At 34.9% G+C, this 25,169-nt stretch overlaps 1 protein-coding gene across 1 annotated transcript in view; it reads left to right on the top strand.

The window, feature by feature from the left end:
* Positions 1-19,506, top strand: part of LOC137399219 (E3 ubiquitin-protein ligase pellino homolog 2-like) — a 34,630-nt gene extending 15,124 nt beyond the window's left edge. Inside the window, exons 3-10 of the mRNA XM_068085231.1 lie at positions 423-552; positions 2,115-2,271; positions 4,610-4,755; positions 6,151-6,262; positions 12,029-12,190; positions 14,284-14,510; positions 18,163-18,278; positions 18,843-19,506. Coding sequence (XP_067941332.1) covers positions 423-552; positions 2,115-2,271; positions 4,610-4,755; positions 6,151-6,262; positions 12,029-12,190; positions 14,284-14,510; positions 18,163-18,278; positions 18,843-18,996 — 1,204 coding nt within the window. The 3' untranslated portion in view covers positions 18,997-19,506. The remainder of the gene's footprint in view (positions 1-422; positions 553-2,114; positions 2,272-4,609; positions 4,756-6,150; positions 6,263-12,028; positions 12,191-14,283; positions 14,511-18,162; positions 18,279-18,842) is intronic.
* Positions 19,507-25,169: the final 5,663 nt, after the last annotated feature.

Raw genomic sequence — 25,169 nt, 5'->3', positions numbered from 1 at the left:
TTACCTATTACTTGCTGATTATTTCACATTTACCTTTAAACCCTTTTATAGTCGTTTTATTTTTATTAATTTATTTGACCTGCATGAAACATTTCTCTCATGATACGAAATTTGAATGTTACAGTTGTTTGAAAATCTTTACAGTTGTTTTTATTTTTTTCAATTTATTTCAATTACACAAAACACTTTTCTCGTGATATGTAGTTTGAAAGTTAGAATGACAAATGTTATTTGTTAAATACAAATAAATTTTCTGACCAAAGATTTTCTTATTAACCGGGCAATGCCGGGTAGTACAGCTAGTTTACATATATTGATGGAAAATGAAAATCATCATCGTCTTGTTATATAGAACTATAATTATAAATGCTGCCAGTTAAACGTAGCCTTGCTTTTCTCACCGCCATCGATGTTCCCTTCAGATATAACGGTTCCCTAGCCAATGGAGATGGTGGTCGTAAGAGGAGCAAGTTTTCTCTATGCAAACGAGCTGTGGCCAATGGTGTTAAGCCGAGTAAGAAACAATTTATAACAAATCCCAAGGATAGGAAGGTGAGTTGAGTCACTTTACCAATCCATCCATTTCTATATATATAATATGTATGTATAGATTAGTGAATTAACTATAGGAGTACTCTACAGCTTGATGGGCCAGTAGCAAGGTAACTATTAAATGTCCAGGTCAACTTTTCATTATCAATCTTCTTTAGCTGCTCTCAGTCTCCTGTAGGATGTTTTGGTGTGTGTAACTTTCTAATAGTGTCTGTACACCTTAGTAGGGTAGCTAATATAACTGCCCAATCTGATACCAACAATTCACTCAATTTAAACCATTTATACAAGTTGTCTCATCTGTTATTAAGACGTTAATGCTTACAGTGGATCTGTGAATGTTGGTATTTCTCTTGCTTTATTGGTCGATTCCAGCTTCTTAGCTGACCTCTAGAGTCGGTACCAGTGCTGTGTCAGCTCTAACTGACAACTGCGGTCAAACTGTCAAACCAGGTTAGCTATATCAGGTATAGCTGATTATATGTAGGTCTAGCTAGATCAGGTATAGCTGATTATATGTAGGTATAGCTAGATCAGGTATAGCTGATTATATATAGGTATAGCTAGATCAGGTACAGTATAGCTAAACTTAAATGAGCCCGAGGTAAGGGCTGATTGAAAATCGGCTGGAATATACAAATATGACATTGCAAATGTACTTAAATCAAAAAGATCTTTCAATAAAAAAGGTGAGTTATTAATGAAAGAATACATCATTATCCATATTGTTAAAAATGAATTGAGGAGTATGTGTATGTAGTTAAGTCTTGAAATTCACTGTCTCACTCGCTATCTTGAAGCCTTGGTTGTTGAGAATCACATTGCTACAACTTTATACCATGGTGCTGATGGCCCTTCTCTCGGAAATCAATCAATAGATAAATCTATGTTCACTAAAATTACCATCAGTCTAATTATTAAAAATCCGGTAACAATAAAATCTACCTCCACTCGTTCAGCCTCAGACATGCTGGTTTATAGTAAAACCTTATACCAAAAAGCCTAGAGTTTTTAGAGTTTCATCATAGCTGGGTAAATAAATGTATTTAAATCTCAACATACAGAGTATTTACATCTGAGATTTACTTCATATGTTAAAATTGTAGTATGTCTCAGCACATGTAGGAAGATCTTTTTAAAAAATAAATTAGATCAAAAAAATGAATTATATATATATATAGCTATTATCAATACAAGGAGACCGTTTGATTGCTGTATCTTACAGACAACCGATCATGTTTAGATTTTGTAGAAGTCTTAAAAGAGATATGCAGCATAGCTTCTCCCAAATTATACTAGGGAAAGTTTAAACCAACTCAACCTATATATTATTTTTATATATTTTTTATTTTTAACATGTCGGTATTTTGAGCTCTTAAAGCAATCATAAATAGAGGTTTGGCTGTATTTCTAATAGCCTCAGCTCTAGTTTCAACGTGTTTGCATTTGGAGCACTTGCTTCACTCGTCTCACTACCAGCCAACATTAGCTTTAGAAACTTTTTGTAGTATCTGATCGTTTACTAAGCAACAGATTTGACAGGTTGACAGGATAATTGACAGGTGGCCAATGAGAAGTCAACCCATTCTGTCTCGTACACACTTTCAAGAACACAGGCTGTTGTGGTCGAATATGAGAAAGATGAAGAAACAGATATGTTCCAGATCGGAAGATCGTCAGAGTCTCCGATAGACTTTATTGTTACAGATACTATTTCAGGTAGGACGGCTTTCTCGAAAACGTATCTCTAGTTATTGAGTTCCTCTTTATGCTTGTAATGTCACCAATGATCGGTGACATTACAATCACTAGTGACCAAGTTTGCTGCATCCCGCTTCCAAGCTATTGATATTGAAGTTACATTAATGTTAATTAACTCAAAAGCCATCTCACATTCTGTTAGCGTGTTCAAAGTACAAGCTGTCCAATTTACATCTGAAAGTGTTAAAAGGATGCTATAAGTGTAACTTGTCAAAAGATTTGTCAAAAAGATTGGGTAACATCTCGACTCGTTTCATTCAATTTCTGCAGTCTAACGTGCTTTATTCTAGAACTTAACTACAAATCGGTTTCAATAAAGTATTACGACAGACAATGCATTTTGTGAAAATGATTAGAGGACAGATGACTTTATTTCAATCGATAATATATATTTGGTAAATTCTAGCTTGAGCAGTAATGTTCACACTTAATTGCAAGTATTGTATTTATAGTTATCAAACAGACTATCTACCTGGCTGAGGGAATATAATTTAATTTTATGATGAAGACATATCTTATCGTCCACGAATCACACAGAACTGTCCTCAAGCAGTCTAATTTTGTAACTGGCATTATTTTGTCCGAGTTGCTGTCACGTCGAGTTTTCTAATTAAACCTTACCAATGAATTTAAGTGAAATGCTTGCTGGTTTCCAACAACACAAATGCTATTATATTATGTCTCAACTGCAATAGTTGGAAAGTCTGCAAACTTGATTAGTTCTTGAATCAGGAAAAAGCACATGCAGAATCTCCTGTTTTTAGCTAGAGCTAGACTAGCACAAAAAATGCAAAAGGAGTTTTTAGGTTTTTCGTTATGTACGCTCACCGTAAAACCTTTATTTGAACCCCATAGCACTCTATTTTTCACCCTTCCCTTAGAGTGGCACTTTATTAGAGGTGACGTTCAAATAAAGAGTGGCATTGTATTTTTCAACTATTCCCTCAGAGTGGGGTTTTATTAGAGGCGACGTTCAAATGAAGGGTGGCGTTATATTTTTCAAATACCTCGTCAGAACATTGAGAAGATAAATTTAAACTTTAAATAACATTAAAGTTAAATTTCATATGCTTCTGGCTGTTCAATACCTTTCACAGTGTTTTCTGACCTCAACTCTCTACAGCTGAGCTAGTTGATATTAGCGTTTAAACAATTTTTTTTGCTGAGCAAAACCTTAACACAATGAATATATAATAGACACACTTCTAGCGCAACGAAAGAGAAACCGCGTGTAATCAAAATAGTCTCAAAATTTTAGCTTCAAAATTGTAGAAGCACAGATTCCATCGTAAATGCAAAAACTTTTTTCACATACATGTACATTGAAGTATCAAGACCTCGTTAAACAAGGAATTACTATTAGCTTGATTCAGTTTCTGATGATTTCTATTGTGTTTTATTCGGAGTTTTAACGGAAAAACTGTAAAGACTTTGAGTTGGAAAACGGACTTCTATATGGACAAAAGCAATGAAGGAATTAATTGTTAATGATGTAACCGAGTTGATATTAGTCACATTTTTGTGAACACTTTTCTACTGATCACTTGCTATCATGAGTTTGTAAAGATCAAAGAATGTCAAAGTGTCAGTCAAATAGAGGTGGCATTCAAATACAGGTTTTATGGTATATGAAGTACTGCATTGGCAGTTGTAAAATATGTAGATGACTATGTCATAAATGACAGACTGGAAATGACAAATTGAAATTTTACTATGACATATATCCAAATATGGAAAGGTTATTGCTATATAATGTTAGGAAATCTTGTGTTGCACCTCCTGTAAACCCGTGTCACTGTGATCAAATATATTGAAAAAGAAACACACGGTGCATAGCATATGCTCCCATTTAAAATTATTATTTTAAACCTTAAAACTTCTGCAAGTGGGTATGCATTCACTTTTTTGAACTACCATTATGTTAATAGTTTTCCAAGCTCCTGCTCTCGTAACCTGAAAAAATTATCACGCTTGTCATTTCATTGCTATATTGGTGAAGGCAGATAAATGCTCTCTAATCGATTTTTTGTTAGTTCTTTTTTTTCACTGCCATCATTGTGGAATATCTCAACAGTTTGCCATGCTCTACATTTTGCTATACAGCTCATGTGGATCCCCAAATCGTGTTATTTTTAATTATTGCACGATTTAACTCGAGACAAATAAAACATCGAAAAGCTTTGGCTAACTGAAGAGTTTGCACTGCCCATCCGGTCATTTATTCTTGGGTATTCATTCTTATCAATGTCGTTTTGTTAGTCTAGTTTTACATATAAGTTCATTCATTATTTGACAGCCGCACAGCGAGCCGCTGGCCAAACTCAGGTAGCTCAATCAACCATCTCCAGATTTTCCTGTCGGATCTGTGTGGAGCGAACCGCACCATACACTGCTAGGATATATGCAGCAGGCTTTGACCAACATAATCACATATTTCTTGGAGTAGGTGTACCCAACGTTTAATGCCTTGATTGATATGCTGAGTGGTAATCACATCACGGTTAGAGTGCTGCCGGTTAGTGCTGGTTATGACTGGGCAAGTTCTGTCCTTTGTCTACATAGTTGTCCTACTTTAGCATCTGTTTAATTAAAAGGCAATTATAAAACGGGTGAACTCTAAATGATCCAATACTGTCATAACGTGATCAAGAACTTTTTTGCTGACATGATAGAAGGTAATTTTTTAAGCGCAACGCATTTAAAACGGACTAGACTGAGCCGAAGAGTATTATATGTAAAACACTTTTCGTTTGGTGTAGTCTTTAGTAAATAAAGACAAACTTTAGCCAGCCATCATACATTCAAACAATACCTATAATAGCTATGAGATGTCACCGTGTAATATTATGTAGTCCATCCTCTCTCAGTAACATACTATATATTCCATAATCTCACAGTATAATACTTTATAGTACATGGTAACAGTATAATATTATATATATTCTAAGATATCAGGTATAATATGTACGATATAGTCTATGATATTTACTGTATAATATGTATGATATAGTCCATAATATCACAATATAATATGTACAATATAGTCTGTGATATTTGCAGTATAATATGTACGATATAGTCCATGATATTTGCAGTATAATATGTACGATATAGTCCATAATATCACAATATAATATGTACGATATAGTCCATGGTATTTGCAGTATAATATGTACGATATAGTCCATGGTATTTGCTGTATAATATGTACGATATAGTCCATGATATTTGCAGTATAATATGTACGATATGGTCCATGATATTACAGTATAATATGTACGATATAGTCCATGGTATTTGCAGTATAATATGTACCATATAGTCCATGGTATTTGCAAGGAAAATATACAGTTCAAGTTCCATCTCCTTTTTGTGGTGTTATTTGATATTCTGTTTACGCTGCTGTTTAATATAACCCTTCGATGACCTAGCATTGACCCTAGATTACTCTAGCCTGCCTTCACTGGGTCTTACTTGTATACAGCTGATACTAGTACCACCCAGTATACTGAGTCTTACTTGTATACAGCTGATACTAGTACCACCCAGTATACTGAGTCTTACTTGTATACAGCTGATACTAGTACCACCCAGTATATCGAGTCTTACTTGTATACAGCTAATACTAGTACCACCCAGTATACTGAGTCTTACTTGTATACAGCTGATACTAGTACCACCCAGTATACTGAGTCTTACTTGTATACAGCTGATACTAGTACCACCCAGTATACAGAGTCTTACTTGTATACAGCTGATACTAGTACCATCCAGTATACTGAGTCTTACTTGTATACAGCTGATACTAGTACCACCCAGTATACATTTTGATTTAAGGAAAAAGCATCAAAGTGGTACAACCAAGATAACGAGATAGATGGCCTCACAACAAATGGGGTTCTTATAGTCCATCCACAAGGGACCTTCTCAGACAAGGGATGCAGTCCAGGTGAGCCTTTCATTGACATTTCTTGCTTTAAAGGTTGACTTGCAACAAAATTCACATTACAGTTATTTGGTATTAAAAGATTCACCATGTCTTACTCTGTTGTGTTGTAAGTGCCAAATATGTGGAAATGTGATTACAAGCTCTTAAAAGCTCAAAAACGAAAAGCCGCCGTAGATTGGAATCTCTTTATTTCGATGGCGTAGCCACGAAATTTGGTTATCGTCTTGTCACGTATGTTCTCACGTGAATTGAAAGGCCAATACAAAGCTCAATATAAAACTTATCGTAGTACTAGTTTATGACAAACACTTCGGGTTTCACCGAAGACCCCGTATCAAATGTAGATGCTCGCGACTTTACAGTTTTGTTTCGGCATTATTCAATTGTCAAGTCGTAATCTGATCATGTGACCCAATACTTCGCAAATAATTTTTGCAGCACTTTTCGATTATCACAGGTGATCAACAGGCTCGTCTTGATCATCAGACAATGATATGTACTCCTTCGAGCTAAGGTTAAAAAGTTTAACGATTTTTTACGGTAAGTTATAAGATATCAGTGCTAAAAGTGACAGCATTACAATGACGATAAAACAGACGCGTAAGAACAATAGACATAGTTTTATTGAATGCATGAAGTATATTTGTGAAAATATTTCGACGAATAAGGTTGCAAAAAGTGTAAACAAAAACCATCTCTCACAGCTACATCACATTTGAGCCATTTTGGAACGGGAATCCAAACTATGGCGGTCTCGTGTGGCTGTGATTTTCTGTTCGTTTTTGAGTTTTTACGAGCTTGTAATCACCTTTCCACATATTTGGCACCTACAACACAACAGAGTAAGACATGGTGAATCTTTTCATATCAAATAACGGTAATGTGAATTTTGTTGCAAGTCAACCTTTAAGCGTTCAGTTCATCCCTTATTAGTAGATGAATATTTTTGAGCATTTTTTAGCATTGTTTACGATTTCTAGCCAGCAGCATGTACAGCTAGTTTTCCTACATACGATGTAAAGTTGGGTAAAGGTTTCAGTCTACTATCAAGGGAGTTTCCAACAGATAACGTTCAAAAGTTGTGCACATTGTACTCTTCTTCTGTTTGAATAATGTTTTATACTTTGAAGGCTCAAAATAATTCCGGATGTATTCTTATTTTATGCTGAGAGAACTCAGCTGCTTAGTTTCGCTTTGTTTTCAACCACTTCCTGTTTAGGTAGGATTAACCACTTCCTGTTTAGGTAGGATTCACTTCCTGTTTAGGTAGGATTACAAAATTTTGATCATTTTTTGCTTGATATCTTATCTCACCGAAATACTGAGGTTAGCAAGTGAAATACTGAGGTTAGCAAGTGAAATACTGAGGTTAGCAAGTGAAATACTGAGGTTAGCAAGTGAAATACTGAGGTTAGCAAGTGAAATACTGAGGTTAGCAAGTGAAATACTGAGGTTAGCAAGTGAAATACTGAGGTTAGCAAGTGAAATACTGAGGTTAGCAAGTGAAATACTGAGGTTAGCAAGTGAAATACTGAGGTTAGCAAGTGAAATACTGAGGTTAGCAAGTGAAATACTGAGGTTAGCAAGTGAAATACTGAGGTTAGCAAGTGAAATACTGAGGTTAGCAAGTGAAATACTGAGGTTAGCAAGTGAAATACTGAGGTTAGCAAGTGAAATACTGAGGTTAGCAAGTGAAATACTGAGGTTAGCAAGTGAAATACTGAGGTTAGCAAGTGAAATACTGAGGTTAGCAAGTGAAATACTGAGGTTAGCAAGTGAAATACTGAGGTTAGCAAGTGAAATACTGAGGTTAGCAAGTGAAATACTGAGGTTAGCAAGTGAAATACTGAGGTTAGCAAGTGAAATACTGAGGTTAGCAAGTGAAATACTGAGGTTAGCAAGTGAAATACTGAGGTTAGCAAGTGAAATACTGAGGTTAGCAAGTGAAATACTGAGGTTAGCAAGTGAAATACTGAGGTTAGCAAGTGAAATACTGAGGTTAGCAAGTGAAATACTGAGGTTAGCAAGTGAAATACTGAGGTTAGCAAGTGAAATACTGAGGTTAGCAAGTGAAATACTGAGGTTAGCAAGTGAAATACTGAGGTTAGCAAGTGAAATACTGAGGTTAGCAAGTGAAATACTGAGGTTAGCAAGTGAAATACTGAGGTTAGCAAGTGAAATACTGAGGTTAGCAAGTGAAATACTGAGGTTAGCAAGTGAAATACTGAGGTTAGCAAGTGAAATACTGAGGTTAGCAAGTGAAATACTGAGGTTAGCAAGTGAAATACTGAGGTTAGCAAGTGAAATACTGAGGTTAGCAAGTGAAATACTGAGGTTAGCAAGTGAAATACTGAGGTTAGCAAGTGAAATACTGAGGTTAGCAAGTGAAATACTGAGGTTAGCAAGTGAAATACTGAGGTTAGCAAGTGAAATACTGAGGTTAGCAAGTGAAATACTGAGGTTAGCAAGTGAAATACTGAGGTTAGCAAGTGAAATACTGAGGTTAGCAAGTGAAATACTGAGGTTAGCAAGTGAAATACTGAGGTTAGGAAGTGAAAAATGGCTGCTGTCTGGGAATCAGTTTCCTATAACGCAGCTTGTTGAAGTTTTTGGTAATGAAGGCTCAGAACTAGACTCAGATGGTGATTGATACAGATCAGGGCTTATAGTCCCTATATTCAGACTGGGTCAAAGTCTGCTACTGTTGATACTGCAAACCAAGGAAATCAATTCAATAACAAATAAATAAATTGTATTGTATTGGATTGCAATCAGTATGAAGGCTGCACACAGTGAGGCACATATTTCTGTGTGACTATACAATTCATCCAGCTTTATTGAGCAAGAGTAAACAAGAGCACTTCCTTCGCTTACATGTATGTATATACTTTGAACTACGATGAAAACACTTGGTACACTTCAGGGATCAGGGCTTCGCTCATCATAAAACAATTGTTGCAAATTGTCACAAAATACACTACATAAATACATTGCTGTGACTTATTCGTGTACAGAAGTTGTAGAGCTCTTGGAACCTGCTAGTGATAATGAAGGTGGTCTATCAGTTTTTTCTATTACCTCTAAAACATCACTTTTGAGAGGGTTTGAAATAATAACAATTTATTCAATTTTTTGTTTGCCTCTTTCATTGTGTGTTCAAGCTTAGAACTTCAAAATTTAACTATTATCCAGCTACTCGGTTTAAATGGTTACTCGGTTAATACTTCTTACCTTTTTACATTTACATTTTTATTGTTAAAATCATTAGTCGCAATAAGTTTATTGTGAGTGGGAAAAAAAGTATGAAGGTATTGCTTTACTTTGAATTAAACCAGTTATGCGAGACAAAGTATAAGTCAACATGTTCGGATCAGTGTTATAGGAGTTTACAAACTAAAGGTGAGATGAAGAACATGATGATTAGAGTGGAACTGATTATACTGGATGTAGAAATTTAAAAACTAGCAGATAGTTATATGAAAATAAACATATAAGCTAAGTTGTCCGTACTCTATGAGAGGTGTTTACAGCTATTTACAGCCTGTTTGCTGCATACCAAGGCTATCCTTACATGTACCTGTTTGCATATATCTATCCTCACCATCACTGATGCAATTTGACACATGTGACAGGTTCTTGTTGAACAAAAGTTCAGTAGAGTTAAAACATAAAGTTTCAACTGCATATTAGAACTGCTCACAAATTCTGTATAAAATGGTATACAGAGTTGCTTAGTGTTGATGATTCTCAGCGCAGCAACCTTACTTGTAAATGAAACACAACCCATGTTGAATTTTTCATGAGTTTGCCATAATTCTGCACACCGCTGTAGCTATAGGTTGAATATATAGCATATACATAGTTTTAGGTGTAATACATAACATGTACATAACATAGCTATTGATCTACTACATAACATAGCTATAGCTTGAATAAATAACATACATAACAGTTATATATGTATGTTAGCTATAGATTGAATAGTGTTTAAATACCATATACTATATAAAGTAGCTATAGAATGAACACATAACATACACATCTATGTACATATTATAGCTATAGATTGAATACAATTTTTAGTTTGGGGTTTGACTTGTTGCTCACTCGATGTGTAGTTGCTATTACATAGAACGTTCAAAGCTAATTTAATGGATTGTGATAGAGCGGTGTGATAAGCTCCGTCTATCGACGCTCAGTATTATGCTATACTAATCGTGTTGTAGCAACTACATTTTAGCCTATTCTGAACTTAGCGGCTCATATACTGTTGGTATTATAATATATATTGAACTACGTGGTTTAGACACTGTTAGTATCATAATATATAGTGAAATATGCAGTATAGACACTGTTATTATTATAATATATGTTGAACTATGTGGTTTAGACACTGTTATTATTATAATATATAGTGAACTACGTGGTTTAGACACTGTTAGTATCATAATATATAGTGAACTACGTGGTTTAGACACTGTTAGTATTATAATATATATCGAGCTATGTGGTTAATGCTGTTTTTTGGTTGAATAACGCGACAGAAGTATATTATATAGACAGAATTATATTATATAGACAGAAGTATATTATATGGACAGAAGTATATTATATGGACAGAAGTATATTATATAGACAGAAGTATATTATATAGACAGAAGTATATTATATAGACAGAAGTATATTATATAGACAGAAGTATATTATATAGACAGAAGTATATTATATAGACAGAAGTATATTATATAGAAAGAAGTATATTATATAGACAGAAGTATATTATATAGACAGAAGTATATTATATAGACAGAAGTATATTATATAGACAGAAGTATATTATATAGACAAAAGTATATTATATAGACAAAAGTATATTATATAGACAGAAGTATATTATATAGACAGAAGTATATTATATAGACAGAAGTATATTATATAGACAGAAGTATATTATATAGAAAGAAGTATATTATATAGACAGAAGTATATTATATAGACAAAAGTATATTATATAGACAGAAGTATATTATATAGACAGAAGTATATTATATAGACAGAAGTATATTATATAGACAAAAGTATATTATATAGACAGAAGTATATTATATAGACAGAAGTATATTATATAGACAGAAGTATATTATATAGACAGAAGTATATTATATAGACAAAAGTATATTATATAGACAGAAGTATATTATATAGACAGAAGTATATTATATAGACAGAAGTATATTATATAGATAAGGTTGTATAAGATTGTTCAAGAGGTTTCTGATCAATAACTATCTAAATGCTGCCTTATAATGATTGGCTGATCAAGTAGTTAGTTTAGCAACTCCACATTCACAACGCCATTGAAAATTCTTCTAGAATATTCTCTATGGCTTGTGATAACGTCTAGATTGAAGTACTTTCAAACAGCATTTGAATGATAAATATTGAGAGATTAGCAAACGTTTGCATCAGACCTGCATAACATATGAGTGCAGCTATTGCTCAATCGCTATACTTCCTACTTTAATTTATCACCAAGTCGGTCTTGATAGCATGAGTGGTAGCTGTAGTTGGCAGACAATCAAAAGCCTTACATTATTGGTGGTGTCAGATATAAAATGTAGTAGAGAAGGTAAAATGGTTACCTCGGTGGAACAATCTCATAGCCAGGAATAGAGGCCGGCGAAAATCATAAGTCTATATACACAAATCTGTTGCCAAGCAGTATTTTTCAAATTGTATAGACACTGTTGTTGTTGTTGTTTATAGGAATGTGGAGAGAGACATCAGTGCGAGGAGGTGTTTATAGCCTCAGGGAAACTCGTTCAATTCCGTCTAAAAGTCAACGTGTGGACTCGGAGTCCAATATTTTGCTTGACGGTACTTTGATAGATTTGTGTGGTGCCACTCTGGTCTGGCGCTCCCAATCAGGTAGGAACATCATCTCTTCCCAATTAGTTTACGTCTCAAAGAACTTAGGCTCTTCCAGCTCTTCCAGTTGTCTTATTTTAGATTAACTGTCAACTGTCTTCTTTGTTACATGTCTTCCTAAGCTTTAACATTTGATAACATGCAAATCATACCGAAATGAGCAAAGGTTATCGAGTGCTTTATCCAATCGTCTTTGTAGAGATTCATCAGCGGCTAAAAACCTGTTATGATTGCAATAAATGAGCTAATACAGATACTTGGGACTGACATGAAACAGAGCATTTTACAGAATCCGCTCTTAGAAAAAGAGAGTATTTTTGCATAAAAGTTTTATTAAAAGCGGACACCATTAAATCTAACATATTAACATTTTCTAAATCAGGTCAAGAATATAATCAGTAGAGCTTCAAAAAGCTGATATTTCCATTCTTATAGTTGCAGTAGATCATTCTTAAAAACTAAAAAACGGTTAGTATGCGTAGTTCAACTGGTCAGTATGCGTAGTTCAAATGGTCGGTATGGGTAGTTCAAATGGTCGGTATGCGTAGTTCAACTGGTCAGTATGCGTAGTTCAACTGGTCAGTATGCGTAGTTCAAATAGTCAGTATGCGTAGTTCAACTGGTCAGTATGCGTAGTTCAACTGGTCAGTATGCGTAGTTCAACTGGTCGGTATGCGTAGTTCAACTGGTCGGTATGCGTAGTTCAACTGGTCGGTATGCGTAGTTCAAATGGTCGGTATGGGTAGTTCAACTGGTCAGTATGCGTAGTTCAACTGGTCGGTATGCGTAGTTCAACTGGTCAGTATGCGTAGTTCAACTGGTCAGTATGCGTAGTTCAAATGGTCGGTATGGGTAGTTCAAATGGTCGGTATGCGTAGTTCAACTGGTCGGTATGCGTAGTTCAAATAGTCAGTATGCGTAGTTCAACTGGTCGGTATGGGTAGTTCAACTGGTCAGTATGCGTAGTTCAACTGGTCAGTATGCGTAGTTCAAACGAAAATGAATTTTAAACGAAACCTAGAATAAAACAAAGCGTCAGTCTCATCGGTCATCTCACCAAAACCTTTCTGGCTGCTTCGTCCAACTCGCCACTTCAGCCAATAGTAATGCTAGCTATATTCTGTACGAGTCTGAACATCATTACTATTCCGCAAAGATTTGATCAGTAGCATAGATTTAGGTTCAACCTAATGGTAGGTGACCAAAACTATAACTACCCAATCATATCAATCATCTCCCTTAAAGAAAACTCACATTGCTTGCTCACTCGGAGACATCAACAGGTCAATAGTTTTGACCCAAACAATGTTTTTTACAAGTTCTGAATCTAGGTTTCTGTGGAGATTTATCCTCACGTGAACTCAACCTAACTTTCCTGTTGTTTGTAATATTTATAGCGAAGAGGCAGTTTGATTCATGGTTTATATGAAATTCATGTGGATGTGAATCTCATTAAGTCCATGTGCTTCTTTAGCCGTTATTTATGACTATAATTATTGCCTTATAAGCACTTCGTAGTTACCAGACGATTTCTAAAATTGTGTCTGGTTTTTTGTCTATGTTTGCTAACACCTTTGGTAATAACATGCCAGTTGTTAAACCCATTTATAAATTATTTATAATACTTTCTGTAGGGATTTTTGTATGTAAAAAGTTTTGAAATTTTTTTCAAATTGTAAAATACGTTTTAGCACTACCGCTGTTATACTAGCTGTCTTGTATGATGCTACATTAGATTGTCTTAGTTTTATGAATATAGTGAAGATATCAGGACAGAAATGGTAAAAAATTGATGACAGTAATTTACTTGTTATTCATTTTACCCTTTTTAACTGTTGAGTCATAAGATCGTCATTACGATAAGATTAAGATATGCTTTAAGATATTAAGATAAGTCATCACATGGTGAAAGAAGCGAAGGTGGTGAGCTACCCCCTGACAGTAGAAAGATTAAAGTTCATGCAATCAGAAGACATCTTGGCCAGCCAACCAAAAGTTGCTCTGTGATACACGTTCACTGTATTAACGTCTAAGCAATACAGCACGAGCGAGTATGATACGAGTTATACTATTATTTGTATCCACGTATGTAGGTTTACAAAGTGCTCCTTCTCCTCGGCACCTCGAAGAATTTATAGAGAGGATAAATGCTTCTAGACCTCAATGTCCAGTCGGTCTTACCACGCTCGTACTGCCCAAGCGCAATGTTAAGATTGATAAATCTAGACAGCCTTACGTCTACCTGGCCTGTGGTCATGTACATGGTTCACACGAATGGAAGAACGACAGCAACTCAAGAACCTGTCCTATGTGCATGAAGGTTGGTGTAATGAGCTAGACTCCAGACTCGTCCCTTATTCTCATGTGATTGTCAGTGGTTAGTTAAGCTCGGTTCACACTATGTCGCCGTTTGTCAGCGTTTTCTTTTCGGCCTTCATCATCGATTATGTAAACAGTGAACCGATGACATGTACGAAGCAACGCGGACATGTTAAGAAAGTTTGCAGCTGTCAAACTTTCCCGATATTTCGTCGAGGATTGACGACCACTTTTCAAATGTGAACCACTTCGGCGATGGTAATTCGTGGTCGCGAATAGCGTGATTTATTTATATTCGTCTATGATAGTCGCTGAGGGACTAGTATTTAATTCCAGCGCGCGAAAACAAAATGATTTCTTTGCAAAAATTTAAAAAGAGAAATGGGAACACTATGTCACGGAGTGTCTCCTAATACAATCGGGATAGGTTTGTAATAGTGTGAACAACATTATCGTCGACGATCACTGAAGTATTGTAGCATCAACGCTGAGATACGGCGATATAGTGTGAACCAGCATTTAGTCAGGTTAGTTTTGATTCAGAAGAGCTGACAACAAAATATTGAGCTTTCTGTTGTATCATTAATTATCATAAGATGGATGCATGATGATCTCATAGCAAAACAATTCTTTAATTTCCTCTTTGAGGTAAAGATCATCAGCAAATGATATTTAATAATTTTATATTTGTCAGAGCACCTGCTTACAATTGTTGAATTGTGTGTGCTTGCAGTTGTAATGTGCAACTTTATTTAATGAATTAAATCGTTTCATTGATAACCTTAATTAAATTTGATACTTGGTGAGTATCACTACGTTCAACAGATCCTGAGGTACAACTCCGAGTCCAATGTCAGTATTGACAATGACGCATGTAGACTATGTTAACAATTTACGCTTAGTTTTAGGCTAAGTCAATGCCGTGTTGATGGAATCGTTATTAACCTTCTACTTCCCATACTGTTTATTGAGCCATATATATAAAAGTTTAATCATTCTCTTGGACATTTAGTTCCTGTCATACATTGTTTATCAGAGAGCTGCTCGCCATGAAGGCATGTCCTTACTAATGAGGATGTTTCTCTTCCCTTGACCGCATTTAAAATTTTAATCCTCCAATTCTGGATTTTTTCTAGAAGTATTGTTACTCCAAGTATTTTTCATTATAATTCTTTATTTTACACACTTTTCTAATTAGCGTAAATGTTGTTTTGTGTTACAAACAGTCACCAAATTACAGTAGGCCTATATCATTTCTCATCTAATCCCCATCTCCTCTAGGACCTTTTGTAATTTTGTTTTGATGAATATGTTTTCACATGCCCTTAAATAACTGACTAAATGTTGCTTTGCTTCTCAATGATGCCTCCTTAAACTTAATACCTGTTAAATAAAGGCAACTTAAAAAGGAATCGAAAAATACATAAAAGGAACTAAAGCAAATATCTTATAATTAGAATATTAGCCTGGTGACGGATAGAATGACGGTCAGACGATAAAGTTATCTTCCCCTAGAGTGATAACAGTGCCTTCAACAACACGAGCGTTTCCGGTGACAACGAGGAGCGTTTAGGCCACGCCCCTTTTTTGTGCTAGTCAATCGTAGTGATTGACTAGATCAATAACATCAGCCATGAGAATGGTTAAACAATGATTATGAATTTATACAGTTAAAATAGTAATTGATGCTCATATTAAAGACATGATGATTATAGTTTATTACTCTAATATATGCTTATTATTTGAAGCAATTCAATACCTACATGACTTGCAAAGGCACTGAATAGATAGTGTTAAGTAAGTGAGTTAATGCAATCAGTTACTTGTAGATAAGATAGATAGTCATACTGGGGTTGTATTACATTGGTGTGATGAGAAGCTAATCGACCACCATCAACTGAAAGTATTGACATTGTTTGGTGATAGATTGATTCATTGACACCACAGTCCACAAACAGCCCTTGCATGTAATATTAGATTTCAATACATATCAATCAAATATATAGACTAGCCTGAAGCAAGGATGTCCATTAGTTAGTGGACATCCTTGCTTGATGTAAGCAAGCAAAAAGTTTGAAAGTTAGAATGGCAAATGTTATATGTTAAATAAAAATAAATTATACTTAATTATACTAAATTGTAATTATATTAAAGTAAAATAGACTTTTTTATTACCTTATGAAAGGGTTAATTACTATCTTAACTGTGGAAATTCATGATCCTTGTTTAAAGTGTGTGTTGTATATGCTCAAAACAACATTTTGTAGCTGCTATAAAATGGTGTGCACATGTGTGGACGTTGCGCATGAAAGGGTTACTAAATAATTTTATATTGTAATCATAGCTAAACAAATTATATTTAACCATTACTTGCTAATTATTTTACTTTTAAACACATTTGCAGTTTTATTTTTCATCCTAATATATTTCAACGAATTACTTCTTTCATGATATGAAATTTAAAAGTTGTAGTTGTTTGAAAGAGCTTGAAAACCTTTACAGTTGTTTTCTTTTTCCTCTTAATTCATTTGAACTGCTTAAAAATATTTTCTCATGATATGAAGTTTAAAAGTTAGAATGATAAATGTTGTATATGGTATGTTATATAAAAATAAATTTTCTGTCCAAAGACTTTTTTTCTTTATTACTTTTTATTACTTTATTAGCTCATAGTCGAAGGCAGTCGATTAGCTTCCCATCACACCAATGTAATAGATCCCAGTATTACTATCTATCTTATCTATGAGTAACTGATTGCATTAACTCACTTACTTAACACTACCTATTCGGCGCCTTTGCAAGTCATGTAGGTATGGAATTCCTTTAAATAGTAAGCATATATTAGAGTAATAAACTATAATCATCATTTCTTTAATATGAGCATTAATTACAGTACTATCTTAACTGTGGAAATTCATGATCCTTGTTTAACAATTCTCATGGCTGATATTATTGATCAAGTCAATCACTACGATTGACTAGCACAAAAAAAGGGGTGTGGCCTAAACGCTCCTCGTTGGCACCGGAAACGCTCGTGTGGTTATCACTCTAAGGGAAGATAACTCTATGGGTCAGACATACCGCTCTTAATACTTGTAGTAAAGTTGTTTTTTTCACTTAATTTCAGACATAAAATATTTTTCCTTTGCAGAATAGACATTGTCGTCCACAAAAAAATGAAAAGAGCCGATGTAAATTGACATTGAAGTTGTGCGCTCTCCTTAACTTGCTGTAAAGTTGCCATAAACATGAACCAAAAACTGAGTGAAATTAATAAGAAAAATTTAAAAACTTGTCGAAACAAACCATTAATACTTTCAAAGATAATTTACATTAATACAGTTACTTAATTAAGTTAATTTAAATTTACTTTTACATTAATACAGTTACTGCATAGTCTTTAGTTTAAAAAAATCAAGTCTAGTTTTTCCTTTTGGAAGAGCCAAAGTAGTAAGTTTGGGAAGATCTTAGAACGAGGTAGACAATTTACTTGTATTTTACTGTTCAAATAACGTAAGTTCCCTATAACATACGTAAACGTTGCTGGTACGGATTATTTGCGTTGTAGGAGTGCCTACTGTAGCTCTATTTTCCTTCTTTCAGGTATGTTCAATGTTGCCATAGGGCACTGCATGAATTGGGTTTACTTACAGCAAGGTCCTTTTGTGCAAGTCCAGGTGGGTAGAGAGACAAGCCTGTACGCTGACAACCAGCCACTCACGCATGTATTCACTCCTTGTGCCCACCTCACCTCGGAATGTACCGCGAGGTAGGTGCATAACACTACTACTTAGAAGTATTTACCCTTTGATTAATAAGAACCTCTCAATTCTAACTTTCAACCAAAAGCTTATGTCATTGTAACATATGGCCTATTTCAGAGTCGTAGTAACGGCATGGCAGAACAACATCGCCTGCCCTTCTCCAACCTTCCCAACCCATGCCCAATCCTTCCCCCACCCTTAGCCAATCCTTCCCCCATCCTTACTCATTCCTTCCCTGCTTGCCTCGCTTCTCTCCTTAAACAAAGTGTGAAGTAGTTTTTAATTTTATGTGGTTGTTTGTTTAGAGCATTCCTACATAATCTGGGTTACTTCATAATACCACTCGAGCAGTTTATTTAGCCTCAGTTCTGAGATAAAGGCTGAAGTTATAAGCTGGTATTACAAGACACCCGGCTCAACTGCTCTATCGTACCTGGAAATATTCATGGATCGCTATCATAATTTGGGTACTCCTTTAAACGAGCTGGTGTCTTTTTTACTGTTGTCTCATATAATATATCAACTAGTAGTTTTCTTTTAGAGTGTCACCCTCTACATATATCTTTCAGGTATTGGTCCGCGGTCGCCATCCCATATGGGTGCCAAGGATTTCGGGCTATGTGCCCATTCTGTGCTACATCCCTCAACTCTAAACAAGCCGGCGCTTCTACCAAATCTACAGGCTTTGTGAAACTTATATTCCAAGACAACACAGAATTCTAGGGAAATAGCTGCAGCTTGGATGGATCTCATGTGGCAGCGCGAGATATTTTATACAATAACATGTTGTCATTTGCCTCAAGTGCTTGTAATAGTATACATTTCCAATTGTTCACCAAGCCAATAACTATAAACGTATCAACAGTTGTCAAACTGCAAAATGTATCTACCGCTGCTGAATATCTTACTGATGCTTTGCAATTTATTGTTCTATATCACCGCAGACACTGCAGTCTACATAAATATTGTAGGAATTTGAATAGAAAATATAGGTCAGGTGGTTGTTTATAATTTTGTTTAATTTATTTGTCTATTGAAGTCTCAAGTGTTGTAACACTGGCAGAGACTCACGCGCTGTTAGAGCATGGAGAAATATATAAGTAATATTTAGTTGTGTTTGTCTATATTTATATCATGGCTACTAACAATTTATTGACGCAGTTGCCATGATTACAAACAATTGCCAAAATCATGTTAGCATTCTTATTTTCACAATAAAGATTCTCATGATCAGTGAAACTCTTTGTTGGTTTCTATCCACTTGATGTTTACACTTTGGTCGGCCAAGATGCTCAAACATTCATGGAATACCTTTCATGAGATGGATACTATATTTTTAAACGGTAGGTCAATGTTAAATAACATAATACTTGGTCCACTAAAATGTTCCGCAGATAAATATGTTGGGGGCATGGTTTCTGTGCATCACCAATGATCACCAATCATCTGCAATGATCTTATGCTTGTATTCACTGTCCATGTATGAGGTTTGTTTCATTTTCGTTTCTGCTGTTGCAGTATTCGCTGAGCAATGGCGTTCTCCTTTTTCAATTGTCTTATTCGTCTTGTTTCGTCTCGACTCATCTCTTTCCGTCGGACATTTTTCAGAACTCGTGTGATTAAGTAACCTGTAATCCAGAGACAGCAGCAAATCAGGTTGATTGCGTTTGGGCTTCAAAGGTGTTTTATAAAACATAGACCAGAATATCACACTCATTGCAATGACTTATGCACATCCCACCACAATCTTTAAAAAATTGTCGAAGATGCTATTCAGCTACGGTGAAGTTGACAGAAAAACAGTGAACCTGTCAGCACTCTATCCGCTGCTATGACTGCCATAGGACAAATGACATTAGCTGCTAGCTGCTGTAGAAGCCTTAGGACTTGAGATATGCTAAAGTTTAGTTTTCATACATAGCGTATCATAAACGGGGGCATTGTTACAATGCACATGTACAAATGTATCAATTATACATTGATACATATGTACGTATATAGTGCTGTCAAAAGTTATGAGACCACCCAATAATTCTTGTTAATCTTGGCACTTTTGCTGGAGTCATGTTCACCCACTTAATTAACAGATAATTTACAACATCAGAGGCAGAAATTTCTCTTTGTTTTAGCAAAATATATCAAAAGCCTTTCAGTCTCACTTTATAGGAGAGGTGATGGGAGTAGTGTTATCATGTTATATATGTATTAATAGTAATCCAGCTACTTTACACATCCCAATAGTTTTATTCAGGCCCACCAATTACTACAAGAGTTGTTCAAGTTATGCTCCAATTGTATCACAATATTAATTAGTTGGGGATACAATCAACAAATAACCAGGGTATTTTTTATTTTTGTCAAGGTCAATTGCATACACATTTTAATTGAAAAAAATTGATTACCATTTGTTGTTTATTGGAAACTTCTAATGGTACATAATTTGTGGTGGTTTCTAACTAAAATAAGGCAGTAAGTTATCACTACCCGCAAATTTCTCTTAAAATGTGAGCTGGCCTTATAATTTTTGACGGCACTGTATAGCCATTTTCAGGTATCTCTTGCCTGAGTTCTATCAGCCAAAAGGAAACAAACCGAGTCATTATTAATAATCACCTTTAGTATTGCAAGGCTCAACTTGAATGCTTATCCTGACTGGCTTTAATATATTAAAGAGAAGGAAAAATGTTTGAGTGTCCCCAGGTTTAGTGTCAACAATTTTATAGTATGTCAATGTATGATGAAATTGGCTAAAATCTCCTTTGTTAACAGATTTGTCAATGATGGTGATAGCTCTTGTAAAATAGTTGTTTCAGAGTGCTTCGTAAGGATCTTGTTTCACTAATCATAGAGCAACCTCACTGGCTGCTTGCTGTTGAAAAATCTATGGTGTAGAATTCACAAAAAGTAAGGAAATTGACTATCTAACCTTTTAGAACCACATAAATTCTTGGCAGCTCTTGGTGAGCGATCACGGGTAATTTTATTTGCGTAGGTTCAAATAGATAGTGGGAAAAATAGCTATTAAATAATAAGAGAGCGCAGAGAAATTAATTACAGTGGAAGATATGGGAAATAAAAAACCAAAAAAGGAGAAATGGAGAAAGAAAAGAGAAGGGGAGGAAAAGGAGTGGTATGGGAAAAGAGAGGAGAGAATAAGGAGAGGGATTGGAAAGGAGAGGTGAAAAGAGGAAGGAAAAGAGAAGAAATAAAAGGAATGGTGAGGGAAAAAAGAGGGAGGATGAAGAAAAAGGAGAGGGAAAAGAGAGAGGAGGGAAAGGAGAAGGAAAGAGAGGGGAGGGAAAGAAGTAGGGAGGGAAAGAAGTAGGGAGGGAAAGGAGAGAGGAGATAAAAGAGAGGAAAAGGAGAGAAGGAAAAGAGAGAAGAGGAAAAGGAGTGGAGAGAGAAAAAGGAGAAAGGCCGGGAAGGAAAAAAGATACGGCCAACAATGCTGACGCAATGTCATGGAGTACCGTCATTAGAAGCCTAGCAGCTGACTGCAATTTTCCATTGGCAATGTGCCAGGCTAACAGCTTGAAAGTTACAGTTGTTTGACAAAGTTTTAAAACCTTTACATTTGTTTTCATTTTTCTCCTAATTTATTTCATATTTCTTATTTTATAAGAAAATAAAAGGGAAGAGAAATGCTGGGCAGGGAAAGGTGAGCAAGGAGAAAAGGGATAGAAAAACAGAGTAGGCTAAGGAGAATCAGACTAGGACAGACTAACAATTATCCCATCTAATAACATTATCAGTTAGAGAATCATATACATACCAAATATAAGCACGAGAAGAAGAGCTGGAATCACGACAGAAAAAACCAGTGCTGAATTATATCCTAAGTTGAATGACTTTTCTTCAGCGTGCCTTTCATACGCTTGCGCATAAAGAGTCTGCAGTGTTGTTAAGCCACTGGCTTCTATTGCATCCCTCATCAAATCTGATGAAAGTAATCGTTGGATCTCAGGCTTTTCGATTAGCTTATAAATATCGAAATCGCCTAACGCTCGCCCAAATAGTTCTTGAAAGACACTGTTACCATCTTCCTTGTCGTTGGGTATATTTAACAAGCTCAAGAATGCTTCCTTCTGGTCCATCTCCAGCACTATAAAATGTTTTACCTTTGCTAGAATCAATGGTAGTTTGTGTAACTTTTAGTCTAGTCAGAAATGCCAACAAGCTATGAGAATGAACACGTGTTTGTGTAATGATTAGATGCAGTCAGCTTATATTATAGAACTATGATAATGTATATTATAGAGCTATGATAATGTATATTATAGAACTATGATAATGTATAAAAGGAGTAATATGACTGTTAGCCAGAGATTACGTGTATGTCATAACTTCCATTTCCATAACATGTTATGTTATACTATGTTATACTTCTGTCTTGAAGGTAATAGCCCCTTATAGTACGTACTGTACATAGTAATGTTACATTTGATTGCAGATCATAACCACTAAATACACTAAAGTTGCTGTAGGTAACTATAGTTACTAGGGTTAACATAATACTTTGTTATAAATTTTTAACATGTACAGTATGTATTTAAAATTCTCATGTTTTTTACCAAAAAGTGTCTGCATTAGATAATTACTATGGGTTTCTGTACCCTTCTATATGACATTTTTGTCTTACGATGCTAATACCAGAACGAATTAACGTCGTATGGTGACGGTCCATTGTATTTATAATATCTAACAGCAAGCAACAAAAAAATAAATATATAAATTTCTTTTTATATGTATGTACATATACCAGTATATTTATATTTTGATGTACATATCAAATTTTTCATATAAATTTTTATATAAACATATAAAAAATATATAGGTACATATATGTATATGCATATTTTTTATATATACATGTATATAAAAAAATATATGCATTAAAAGTATCTTATATATAGATGGGAATAAAACCATAGTTGTTAAAATACCTGAAAGCTCCACTGATACCGTAGGTAGAATTGAAATCAGCAAGCAATGCAATTATGCACAAGAAGAATGCCTTCCATCCCATTCGTTTACAGAAGTACATGTACTCAGTTCCTTCCGTAGATATAATTAATCTTATTATATCTATGGTTTATTATATCTATGGTTTTTTATATCAGTCTCTTGATGTATCATTATTCTGATGCAATTATTGGTATTCTTGCTATCTTCTATCTATATATATATTTTTCAAAGTATGTCCGTGTGTATGTCGTATGTCTGTCTGCATTCCGGCTATAGCTATTATTAGAATAACTGCAGCTGGACAACAATGCTGACGCAATGTCATGGAGTACCGTCATTTGCAAGCCTAGCAGCTGACTGCAATTTTCCATTGGCAATGTGCCAGGCTAACAGCTTGAAAGTTACAGTTGTTTGACAAAGCTTTAAAACATTTACAGATGTTTTCATTTTTCTCTTAATTTATTTCAACTACACAAAACACTTCTCTCATGATATGTAGTTTGAAAGTTAGAATGGCAAATGTTGTTTTATATTAAATACAAATCAATTTTCTATCCAGACTTTTTTATTACCCGAGCAACACCGGGTAGCACAGCTAGTTATTAATATTTATTATTGTTGGTATATTATTTGTCAAGTAACTAAACTTAGTAGCTTTCATAGCAGCAAGATCTGTTGAGACTGCTCAATGCTTTTGCTGCTAGAATTATATACTGTTCCTTTTACACTCATGGTCGTGTTAATTTATGTAATTTAATTAGTTTGATAAACAGCAATAGAATATGGCTGGTGATAGTAATTCTTGTTTTCTCTATTTCTATTATTGACCCCAAAATGGAGTTAACTCTTATTTCACTGTTTCATAGATGACACTAGGTAACATATTGAAATATTACTGTCTTAACCAATCAGCATATCGAACATCTCTAAGTTGTTTAGAAATGTGTATTGTAAATTGGCCATAAATATAGCAATCATGATTGGCTGAAAAGCAGCAGTTTTCAGAATGAGTGGTTGTTAACCTGAGTTTGATCGAACTCTAGGGGTTTGACGAGTCAGTCTCAGAGTTCGGCGAAGGTCAAGACTCATAATCGGTTTTTCAAAGGCAACGGCAGAAGTCACGCTGACTTGCAAGGTCGTGTTTTTATGAAACAATATGTAATTTATTGTGAGTTCATGCATTGTATTGGTCTTGTTCTTTAAACACAGTGAGTTTAATGTACAGTTCATTTTGTGCACCAGTAAAACATATACTGATGACTTAAATAGGAAAAAAACATATTCATTTCGTCAATAATGAAAAGTTTGGTGAAAGCGCATATGAAACTGATGGGGTTCAGTATGGTCTACAAGACTGAAAGCTAATGTTTGAAAACTTACCAGAGAGTTTTTAAATTACATGAAGATTGACATTGAATGTACTATTGTGGCTAATGAAGATTGTGCAAAAACCTTTCTTCAGGAAACGCTGTAACACTCACACCAGACCTGCATTGCAGCCGAAAAATACTTAAAAATGCTGCAACAGCCGCACTAAATATGTACTTGAAATGGCTGTAACAGTCGTAATATATTTACATAAAAATACTGTAACAGTAACACTATACCCGAAAATCATTCACAATAGTGATCATTACAGTGTAACAATAACATACCTCAAAGCACTGCGACTATATTTATCTAAGCTATATATTACAGAGTGGAGCAAAATGAAGAATTTTTTTGCTTCAGACAATTTTGTAAACAATATCTTGCTTCTATGGGAAAGTTGGGAGACCTCATTCTGACCAATTGCTCGCCTTTGCAAAATTCCTTTCTGCAGCTAGGAGCAAAGCTGCAGCGTGACGTCTCGCATCATATCGGAGTTGTCTTCTACTGCCAACCAGGTAACTTGCGCGTAGAAATTTAAACTTGTTGATTTGGCGCATCAT

This window comes from Watersipora subatra, chromosome 7 (assembly GCF_963576615.1).
Source record: "Watersipora subatra chromosome 7, tzWatSuba1.1, whole genome shotgun sequence".
NCBI classification, from domain to species: Eukaryota; Metazoa; Bryozoa; class Gymnolaemata; order Cheilostomatida; family Watersiporidae; genus Watersipora; species Watersipora subatra.
Note: the sequence above shows the minus strand (reverse complement) of the source record. Positions and strands in the feature narration are given on the sequence as shown.